General features: G+C 39.2%; 1 protein-coding gene across 2 annotated transcripts in view; it reads right to left on the reverse strand.

Moving 5' to 3' along the window:
* Positions 1 to 581: 581 nt before the first annotated feature.
* The window catches only part of fndc5a (fibronectin type III domain containing 5a), a 39032-nt gene continuing 27573 nt past the window's right edge, over positions 582 to 12040 (reverse strand). The window contains exons 4-6 of one of the 2 annotated variants that reach the window (XR_003934585.1): positions 3897 to 3986; positions 3618 to 3807; positions 582 to 3233 (exon numbers count right to left, since the gene is read on the reverse strand). Coding sequence is in view for 1 of the 2 variants with exons in the window: in XM_030127403.1 (XP_029983263.1) it covers positions 3174 to 3233; positions 3674 to 3807; positions 3897 to 3986 (284 nt within the window). In the remaining variant the exon portion in view is untranslated. The remainder of the gene's footprint in view (positions 3234 to 3617; positions 3808 to 3896; positions 3987 to 12040) is intronic. The other variant, XM_030127403.1, reaches the window with a different exon arrangement.

Genomic DNA, 12040 nt, shown 5'->3' on the forward strand with positions numbered 1-12040 from the left:
AAGTCATTGCTCTGATGCAAATCTACAACCTTAAACATTAAAGTGAGAGTTTATATTAATCCTACACATTATACTAGTAATAAGGGATAATCTATTTACAGTAGCAACCAAAGGAATGTGCAGTATTCTGGATATGATCACAACACCTTGTCAGGGATGTAATTTATGGAGTTAAATCTCTATGTCAGCTCTTAAAGTAAAACCCTTTGCACTCATTTAAACAACTGAGTAGGCAGAAAGTAAATAAAAAAAAAATGCCTACAGGGAATGCTGCGGTTAAATATATAGCTGGCAACTTAAGACATGGCCCCAGTTCTCAGAAATCATCCGGGGAGACAATCATCATTATCCGTGACTGGGTAGAAGGATGCCTATTGATCGGGGAGGCAACTACTAGTGCAGTGTTCCTGGGGAAGAATGGATTCAACCTTCAGCGCCTGAAGTTTTCAGTGAAGTGTTGATCACTGTGGATGCTGCAGCAGAACGCTGTTTCAAGACTTCTCCCAGTTTGTCCAGGCACCATCTTAATGTCTGTGTTAATCAAAATCAACTCATTTTATTTATTTATTTTTAACCACCACCCCCCCACCACCACCACCACTTTTTGCCATTGCTTTAAACCCACTCGAGCCTCTGACACGAATCAGTGCTTATTGGAGGAGCTGAGCTTTTCCACTCATAACAAAAGTAGAAGTGGAAGGGGAGAGAGGCAGAGTGATAAAAGCCTGCCATTGCATTAGTCATCATTCTGCCCACTCTGCTCAACCGTAACCTTCATTGCTCTCCCCTAACTGCCTTCACTGCCTCCCTCTTCCCCCCGACACTTCAGACTTTGTGCATTGACAGGGACTTGTGACCTGTTATGTTTGTGTGCACACATGTACAGTATGTGTCTGTGTTTACAACAGATGACTACCCACTGGATCACAGAAGGACACAGTTTGGGCTGAAAAAGACTACTTGTTCTTTCGGTCAATACAGATATTCAACATCTGAAAAGCTCTTGACTAATATGCTTTCAGAACACCGTGGTCAATGATAAGAAACATCCATCACTTTTCATTCTTTTTTTTTTTTTCCCCAATGAAAAGAGTCTCTCCTTTGTGCACATCAGCAGCGCAATGAAATAATGTAAGAGAAGTACATAACAGTTGAGAAAGGATATGAAAAGCTTATTAATATCTGGACTTTTACAGTTGCTTTTAAAAATATCACCTACACTTTTCACTTGTACCAGTACCTTCTTAAAGTTACATTTTCCACATTTGTCATATCATATTTCATCAAAGGCTCTTAAAACTGACACCGACAAACAAGAATGAAATATAAAATGTATTTACAAATTGAAATGTCGAGAGCTTTTCAACAAACCACCTGACAGAAGGAGATTTACCTGTTCTTCATCACTTACTTCCTTTTAAGGTTAAGAGTATGATGCAAATGTGACATACAGGGCCTACCGTCTTACGAAAGAAATCATGAGATTTTATTATTTTTAAGGCAGTAACTACTGAATTTGAAACAGCCCTCAAATAAACCATTTTCTTATTACCTCACGCCCCAACGCAGTCTGTTGGAGGCTGAACCATATCTCATACAGTATACAGTGCACAGTAACATATGGCAAAAGTTGATCCCTTATAGTTGTTTTAGCCTCTGCAACACAAATGTTGACTTTGAATTGAGAAAAAGTCTCAATAGAAGCCCTTCTGTCTTGGTGATGTCTGTTCAAGACATCTAAGTGAAGTCTCAGGATCAAAGGCTGGGCCCATACGAAGTTATTTCCATGCTCTCGATCAGAATGTTTATAGCTTAGAGACGCTCCTCTGAAAGTTCACACACAGATCACCTGGAAATTAGGCTCATGGTAGGTTTCCTCATTTTTGCATGCGCTCTTACAACATACAGCTGTTTATCTGAACTTTGCATGCTGGGAGGTCGAGTTTTTGTACGAAGGGGCTACTGTGTGCGCGCAAATTTCCCAAGTTCAAGTTCTTGCTTCCGTGCTTCACTGAAGGCTGTTATTGCTGATATAAGGGATCCCTTAGACATGCGTCCAGCCCCTTCTGAAGACAAAGTCATTAATTAGACAAATGCACTCCTTTATGGCAGTTCGTTTTCGTCCCCACAACACTTTGACAATAATCACCTCCAAAGAGAAAGACACAAGGAAATACTAAAGGGCTCATCCTGGACATGGAATGTAACATTTTAGAAATCTGTAAGAAAAGCGTGAAAGAAGTTAGAGGACATTTCCACAAAAGTAAATGTGACAGAGCTCATTCCAAACCTGTCACGTTATGGACTTCACTGTATATATGTGTTTAGATCAGATACTTTCTCCAGCCATCCTCAGAGTTAATGAGTTTCTTCTTTTCTGACATGATTGGATGATTCAGCTCCGGTGGTGAGTGGAGTGATCCCTCTAAAGCTGCTCTGGCGTCATCAAAGCACATCTAAGAAATGGCTCCTAAATTAGCCAGGTGGAGTCTGGATTCCCTGAGGGGGGAAACAAGCTCGCAGAATCAAAATGTTTCCCACAGGGTGGCAAAAGAGTTTCTGCCACTGGGGGAATCTAAACAGAAAAAGAAGAAGAAAAGAGAAAACCAGAACAACAGAAATGTTCTGGTGGCACCTTGTAAAAATTAGCGTAAAAAAACACTTAAATGATGAAACAGTGTTTACTTTGGACTAAACAAGAATAGGAGCGCAGTAGAGTGGACTAATTGGACATGTTTGTGTTTATAACATAATGAAAGACAGTGAGAGGAAAGAAGTAACATGGGAAGAGAAACAGAATGAAAAGGTGTCTGGCTCTGTATATCGGCTTTGGTCCCTGGGGTTGGTTTTTCAGCAGTCTCTCCACCGTCGGAGCCATTTGGCCCTAATCTCTGCTGCCCCATGGCACCGGAATTACTGAACACCGTGGAGCCACTGAACCCACGCCACTGTCTCTGCGCTGTGGGCTCTCAGACCTGCACCAGCCACACTATGCCTGGTCCTAGAAGCCCTGCAGCTTTGCCCCAGAACCGGGCCCCGTGCCAAAGGAGAGTTGGCGCCATCGAGGGGGCCCAGCATCCCGGCCTCATCCTGACAAGCAGATGGGCTTAAAAGGGGCCTGGTTGTTTGTGAGAGCACAAAGTCTTGCAGATAAAGAGAAGACGTCCTGGCAGTCACACCTCAATGATGTTGACAGATGGCATCCTGTTGTTGTTGTTGTTGTTCTTGGGGAACTGTGGAAGGAAAACAGGAGATGACAGGTATGAGAACGCTGGAGGACTCACAGGAACGTGCAATCTTCAATGAGCATGAGGATGCTTCTCTGTTTGGATGTATTATTGAGGTGGTTTGGAAGAGACTGTATCTGTTTTCTGGTGTGATTTGGACATTTAAAAATAGGAAGTGGATATGGAATGCAGCTCTGTGGATTGGCCAAAAGAGAACTTATCAAAAGCCATGACTTGTGTGTGTTTGCCAGTTGATGCTGAATGTTATATTGCACACAAAAATGAGGACGTATTGAAGCAGCGTTTAGTTTCGTCCTGAAGCAGAAGCTCAGATGGCACTATGATTGCGCATGAAGTGGAAAAAGTCTAAAAGTGGCCGGGACAATTCACCTGCCCGGCGCCGCGGAGGGGGAGGCACCCGGGGAAAGGAGGGGGGTGGGTTATACCTTACTGCGCAACAGCCCCCCTGTTGGATGTTCAGGAGTGCTGCACTCTGAGGAGTTTTTGGCTTTGTCCTTGTTGTTGTTGGGCTCGTTGTCTTTGATTATATCATACTGACGACAGAAGAGAGCGATCACACCTGCAAAGAGAAGCACAGTTACATTTCTTTTGCCAAAACGAAAGCTGTGTGTTCTCTGATCGTGGTTAATTGAAAAGCGTTGTACTCACCTGCCCACATGATGAGTACCACCACAATGATTATGAGCTCCCCTGCCCTCAGCTGGGTGGTCTGGCCCACTTCTTCCATGGTCACTTCGTCTATAGGAATCAAGAGGCAACATGGAGTAATTAGCCTCATACTAGAAGCTGAAGGGGAATAAACTCACTGCAGATTTAAAGTCCAAGGGCAATCGATGGCATGCCTCAAAGTTTTCACAGAAGAGTTCATTATATGCTGTCAATGACTCTTCAGGCAAGTGTGTGCTTGGAAAGCAATGACTAATAGGCTGTAAATGGAACAATTATACAACATACCAGAAATGTTTGCTATTAAATAAAACTTCATACTGGGATATTTAACTGACACTTCAAGTTTGCTAGGCTTGGAGGTGAATATATTGGATTTCTTGTGATTAAAAATGCCAAGACGCTGTGTCAGACAGTGAACGCCTCAGTTCTGTGGATGTTATGAGAGCAACTTTGCATCAAGTGTCTTATCAGAAATATTAGAAAGTCTCCTGTGATCACCACTTTATGTTTTAAATTTCATTACAGCTTGTGAAAGTCAACTTATGGTGATTAGAGGTGATTTTTATGATGTCTGAATTTTAAACATTATTCCAGTGCATGACCACACAGCTGAAAATATTATTCAAGCCTGTTCATATTTTGTTCCACCATGGATTTCCAATTTCTTTTTGTTTGCTTCTCTTTGTTTTTCCTTCCAAACAGGCAACGTAGTTAGGGGCCGCATCTTGGAAAAAAAAAAAAATTGCAAATATAGTGCAATTCTTTTACATCCACCCACTGTTTTCCGTTGTCTCTCAGATTCCTCTTCCTGTCCTTTTAATGGTGCATTTGCACAGCAGTAGCAGATGTGATTAAACTGTATATTTGGGGTTTCAGTTACGTACTTCCTGTTTTTATTTGAGTCGGCTGCTGCCCACAAGTCGACATTTTTACTCTTAAAATCTCAAATGTCCTTGCAGTATCCTCTGTGTTGCTTTTAGCTTTTGAGTGATGAGTGCTGTGTTGCCATTTTGCAGCTTTCGTATTGTCTTAATGATGCTGTGTCCAATTCTGTTCCTGTTTTGGAGCTCAGTCTATTCTTTGTACATCCAGAAGCAGAAGCAGTAGGAGGACAGACGCTTATAAGAAGTGATCAATTTTCTGAGACTGAATTTATATCGGCAACTGTCTCAAACCAAATACACAGAAATATACAAACACAGACATCCAAGACGATAACTAATAGGCTAAATTCTCCAAACATCTCATGGACTGACGAGATCAGACGCAGAACATGAAGAGAATAGTTAAGGCTGTATCTAGGTCACATGGGATCTTCCATACTAGAAAGTGAAGGAGGATGAGGCAAGAAGAAAGTGAGTTAATCACAGCAGTACGGATCAATCCATACTGTCCTCAATGAAACTTCATCATCATCTTTGATGTGGAATGGCAGGAGGGATATCAAAGCAAGCAGTGTGTGCACATTCAGCAAATGCTGCTCTTCTACCAAACAAAGCAACAACACGTAACTTTCTTGCACAGCTGAATGTTATGAAAGCCAGAGGGTGTATCTAAAAGTTCACAGCAGCATAGGGAGCACTCCTATCTTTTTATTAGATGCAGTGGATGACATTTGGAGGGCCCTGAGTGGCAGGAACCCTACGCTCCGGTAGCTTTTAGCAACAAGCACTTCTGCTGATCGATTGCCCTCTGTTGCCCAGTATTAACTAATCAAAGCACAACAGCCCAAGGCGCCTGACACGGTTGCCAGCTGGGTGCAGTGGGGCTAACCGGTCACTTGTAATACCTCTACTGATTCACACTGACCAGACTGCGGACCAACTGCAGTTTTCTGAATCACAAGTTGTATTTACTTTTCATTCTTCAGCATTGTTACTTTTCTTCTGTAGCATTTAAAGGGGTTGTATGTAATAATACAACTTTACAGTCTAGAACAAGTGGTGCCAGGCACAACACACCCCGCCCCTCACACATATTGTAGCTTATTTTGGCATCAATCCAGCTGATGTCATCATGTCTGTGTGTGTGCTGATGTCAGCATATCAATTGCCTCTATATATGTGTCAAGTTTGAAGTGAATTGAAACAAAATGTATGTTTTTAAAGTCATTTGAAATTATAAGTGGGAGAAAAAAAAGGGAGAAAAAAGATAAAAAATGTGAACTTTGACCTTCTTTTCCCAAAATGTAACCATATCTATTCTGAATCACTGACAATCTATAAACCCAATCTGGTATCAATTCAACCAATAGTTTTGCTGCTAGAGTGTTAACAAACAAACAAACAAACAAACTGAACCAAAAATAATATCCCTTGCCTCCCCTTTGGAGGGTAGGGTAATAAGGTGCTCTGAAGTTATGTCAAAGATGCCAATGTATTGGATTGTAGAGATATGAACTCCTAATATGTATTATTTAAGTCGTGTGTTAAGTTGTAAGTTTTGTGACCACTAGAGGGAGTTGTGAGTAACTTTGCCACAGGGCCTTTGACCAAAGCATTAGAAAGAGAATTGATAGAACGAGAACCTCTAAAAAAGTATTTCTAGAGTCAAAGAAAGTGACACAGTGACAAAAGCGAGAAGCACTATTGTTGTTTTCATCACTGGACACAGCTCTAAATGAAAAGAATGGAGTTTGATCCTGAAATCGCAGTGATTCTTCTACATGGGTGAGTTTGATTATGAAGCTTATGACTGTATAAAGTTATTCTGTGATGTTATCATTTTTGCTAAATTCACTGTTTGTTGATTCATGGTTCAAACTAAATTGTGACAATTCTGACCTTGTTTGGACAATTCCAAACAGATCTGTAATGCAGCTATTGACAACATAAACTGTACAGTAGCAAAGCAGAGTTGATTTGTGGTTTTATTGTCTGAAAACCGAGTTAGGCTAACTGAGCTATAATGTAAACTATCAGCTGATGTGGAGATTATGACACAGTGTTATTTTAACCAACCAAAATAACCAGCTATGAGTTTTAGTTTGAAGATGGAAAGTTGATGATACTATGATGCAGATGTAAACTATGAGCTTTATACTTTATTCTGTGAGTGATACAGCTGGTGGATATCTATCTAGTGTTGATTTGTTGGTGGTTTTGGTGTTCCTAAGTGTGCTCCAGTACATTTCTATCCCCCTGCTGTTGATAGTGTTGAGTATGTACATGCACTACATATGTATACTACAAAGTACTACATCTGCTTTAGTACAGTGAAAGAACAAAAAAGACAGAAGAGACAACAGAAGTATACTTTGCACGTTAACACATTCAGTACTAAAGCATTATGTATTGTAATTCTTAACATCTGTGTCTGCAGAGGAATGTTTAACCCTTTAACAACAGCAATCTTGCGCTCCATTTTGCACTTTACAGCCTTCAAATTGCTGTAACTCCTGAACCGTTTGCGCTATCCACAAAATTCCAGCGGCATTGGAAAGCTGAGATCCTGAGCTTTCCTTCTCTATATAACACTTTATGGCAGCAGTGTGGGACGCTATTACGAGTAGAAAGGACCTTTTTCACAGACTTCAACACAGCCTAAAAAACGCAAATAACAAAAATACGAAGCCATAATATGGATACTGAATGTTCTAGACCACAGGTGTCAAACATGGGACCTGGGGGCCAAATCTGGCCCACCAAAGGGTCCAGTCCGGCCCTTGGGATGAATTTGTGAAATGCAAAAATTACATTAAGATATTAACAATCCTTTTAGTTCAGGTTCCACATTCAGACCAATTCAATCTGAAGTGGGTCAGAACCGGTAAAATACTTTCATAGTAACATACAAATAATGACAACTCCAAATTTTTCTCTTTGTAAATGTAAATATTTTCATGTATTTACAGTAAAACAAAGTAGAATAACCTGAACAAATGTGAATAACCTGAAATGTCTTAAGAGAAGTAAGTACAATGTTAACAATTTTCTGTCTGTTACTAAATGTTTTGTGTGTTTGTAGATCCACTGTGATCTGTAAATTATAATGTACATGTGTAAATGATAAACTAAGACAGAATATTAAAATTACACTTATTTTTTCAGTTTGTTCATGTTATTTGCATCTTTTGAAAGGATAGTTTGTAGATGTAAACCTTTTCATAATGTAAGTTTACTTTTTACGCTCTAAAACAGAGAAAAGTTTGGAGTTGACATAATTTATATATTATTATGTTATTATTTTACTGGTTCGACCCACATCAGATCAAATTTAGCTGAATGTGGCCCCTGAACTAAAATGAGTTTGACACCCCTGTTCTAGACCAAAAAGCATGTTTGAACAGATGTAAAATAGTTGAAAGTTTATTTCTGCCATCTCAAAAAGTTTCATAATTTACATTTACAGTTGTTTCTGATTATAAATACGCTAAATACTTTGTCAGTTTGTTTCTTTTTCACTTCAACACACTGTTTTAAGCAATTATTATTTATAATAATGACAATTAATGGCCAGATATTGAAAGTTAAGTTCTTCATCAAAACAAAGGTACAAAGGATTTGGAAAAAAAAAAAAAAAACATTTTCTGACACTTTTATGGCGAAGAAAACATGAAGACACCTAGGCGGCCTGTTATAATGGCAGTCTTAAAAGGGTTAAACCTTTTATGCAGTTTAGCTTGCTTGTGTGGGTTTTTTGGGGAGTGGACAGAACTTTTTCACAGCAAACAACAGCCGGGCTTAGTGACTCATATTGTGTTGTTATCATAGTGATGTCACCACATTTTGTACAGTCCTGCCTCTACAGAGACTAAAACCAACATTTGGAATCAGAGAAACAGTTGTATGATACAGTTTGTCTTTCAACTTTAGATGTACTTTAATATGCATGTTTTTGTAGGATTTGTGCTAAACAAGGTTAAAGCCGTACATCACACAGACAGGATATTCCCACATTTACACAATAAGCATTTTGTTAAACTACTCCTTCAAGGGGCTAAAACCAGGCAGGAATATTTCTTTGTCTTTCATGTGGCTGCTTCTGCTTCAGTGTCCAGATAGTGCAAAAGAAAATGTGTGAGTAGTGTTTTTGTCCTTTGGGATGTAACAGAGATAAGGGAGGCTGTCTGGAAAGATATCTTACAGTTTTTTTTATACTGTGGATCCATTTTGACATAGATATCAAACCTCTGTATGACAGAACAAAAGGGACACTTTGTTCCAGCCTATTTTTTGACAATTTTCATGTGTGGCCAAGATGGCAGAGTTTCTTCTTGATCAGATCTGACAGGGTTGGTGGGTTATTTTGCAGTACATGTATTGAAAGTTTGTGTGAATATATGTAGGTTTAGATCAGACGGTCCACATGTTAACGTGTATCTCAGTCGTTTTTGGACATGGAAGAGGAACTCACTGGCAGCATTTTCTGCTCTCTGACTTTTGTCTTTTTCCCGTTTCTTTCAGGTACTTATCTGTTTCCTGTTCCTCTTCTTCAGTGTCTTTTCCTCCTGTTTTGTGCACAGGTTGCCCTGTATTTTTTTTTTTATCTTTTATATTGTATCTCTTTCTTTTCCTTTGATCTCCTGAAGCTTAAACCCATTGTGTGAGAAAAAAATGCAAAGACACGTGGAATAATCCAGCATTTCAGGCTCATCCTTTGCTCTTTCCACTGGGATCAGCATGATATAGCAGAACAGAAGGGCTGAGAAGCTGAGTGAGGATGGTGAAAACCTCCCTTTTCTTTGTGGGAAGTTTGTCATAACAGGAAAAAAGACTAACAGCTGCAGAAAGACACTCTCTCACACTTGCTACCCCATGTAATTATTTGTGGCAAAAGACCAACAGTATATTCCTCTTTTTGTTTTATTTTGTCAATACTTGAGCATTGCTTGGGTTTGTATCCACTAGTGAAAGGGAATTTAACACATGATGAGTTAAAATGTATCTCATGAGTTAACCTTGCAAGTAATTTGACTGCATGATCATACACAAATACTATCATTTTAATGTCTTTAGAAAGTATAAAATTAAGTTCAAGAGAATCTAAACACTGATTATATTTGTAGCATAAATGATTTCCCTGCCATAGCCATTGTCCAATGTATATATAAAAGTGTAACTCACACTTCATCTAAAATCATACTATTAAAAAAACTGTGATTTTCTGTTTAACTGTGAGATGTCAAGTTCAAGAACTGCTCATCTCTCATGAACAGACTCCATTGTAGCAACACAGCTAAGCTAATTAAATCAACATTCTTGAGCGTAAAGCATGAATGAGACAGTAAAGCATGTCTGGGGTTGAGATAAACTGTAAAGATGTTGAATATGAGTGAGGGATGATGAATCGCAGACCTGCTCTTGGTAGAGAAGCTTTGTGAAATGAGCGCCTAGTGGAAAACATGTGCAGGAGGAGGCAAATCTGCAGTGAAGGGGAGATTTCCATTAGTATTTGTGTGTGCAGAACCTGCCAGTATGTGGAAATGTTTTTGGTGAATGGGTAAGCGAAGTGAGGCAGGGAGCTTCTTCCTCTAGATTTGCAAAGAAACCAAGCAAACAAACACTCCTCGATTCCCATCCCCTATAGGGATGGGAATCGAGGGTTCCCAGTAGTTCAATTCCTTGGAATAATTTGCCTGCCTGCTTAATGGTTCTGCCTTCGTTGTGCATGCTTGATGATGTCACACGCATGCTGCAATTATTTTGGTTTAGAATGTAGCCAACATGGCGTCAGGGCAGAAACGCTCCAAAGTATGGCTATGTTTCACACGAAAAGATGACACCAGGGCTACTTGTAAGACTTGCAACGCTTTCATTTCTTCAAAGGGGGAAATACCTCCAATATGCAAAAACGTTTGTCCACGCAGCATGCAGTTCATTTACAGGCATGTCATGTGTTTGATACGCTACTTAGCAATGCTTGTGAATCTAGCGGCAGAGCGAACACCAGGGCATCATCCGGGAGGGGGGCCAACAAATGTCCTGCCCCCTCAAATAAAAGTTTCCAAAGATAGGGAAAAGGAAAATGAGGTGCACAACAGCGGGAGACATAGAGGAATTAGTTAAGTGTCTTAACCCATAAAGACCCAAACATCCACCATTGACCAAAAGAATCTACTGATCTAAAATATTTAATACCTGTTGATCCACTAATATATACATATATATATATATATATATATATATATATATATATATATATATATATATATAATTGGTGTAAAATCCAGTTTGTCATCTTTTCATGGTCATCAGATATGACCCATTTGAATGTTCAGAGGGTCAGTAGTGAATATGGAAACACCGTCATCTACAACAATATTGATTCATGAGTAAAACCCATGGAGTTGGATCAATGACAGCACTTGGTTTAGGTTCAGTTAATGATATATTTTGCTGAAAAAGTCAGCATTTTTCAGTTTTCTCTGTTCTGATATAACAGTTGAATTTGCTCTGAGGTTTTTTGAAACATCTACATGATCACTTAATTAAATGCAGGAAAATACTTACACTTTTCACTGAGGAAAAAAACAAAGAAAGAGGATAATATTATAATGAATGGTGATAAATCACTTGAGAAAGAAAGTATAAATATGGAGAAAAATGCACTTGGGAACTGCCACAAAAGTTGCACCGGGTCTTTACGTGTTAGGTTTCACTTTCACTTTGTAAAACCCCATCTGTTGTTATTATTTGTGCATACTGTGTATGTTATATTTTCTGTGCAGAGATGGAAATATAAAAGACAGTTAATGCAAACAAATCTGTTTGTACTCTTTTATTCCCTCACCCAATGAGAATCGATAAGGACTCAGATCAATAAGCAAAATCGATAACAGAATTAGAATCATTAAATTCTTATCAATTCCCATCCCTAATCACCTACTGCATAACAGTCTCAGTTAACAGTGTAAGGCTGCTCTCTGAGGTACACCGATGGCCTGAACATTTTGAAGAGTACATTGTTTCCATGTTGCCACTTTGACTCTGTTGCTCATGAATATGTAATTACAGCTCAGTATACATATATATCTCTGTCGCTCAATGTGTGTTTATTACTTCTGTTTATTTCTGTGCATTGTTCAGAGTTCACTGGTGAAAACAGTAGGAGGGAGACTATCTGAAACCTTAAGAAAAAGTGCACAATCGGAAGAACCCTGAACATGAAACCACTTGTTTATC

The sequence above is a fragment of the Sphaeramia orbicularis genome, chromosome 22 (genome assembly GCF_902148855.1).
Source record: "Sphaeramia orbicularis chromosome 22, fSphaOr1.1, whole genome shotgun sequence".
NCBI classification, from domain to species: domain Eukaryota; kingdom Metazoa; phylum Chordata; class Actinopteri; order Kurtiformes; family Apogonidae; genus Sphaeramia; species Sphaeramia orbicularis.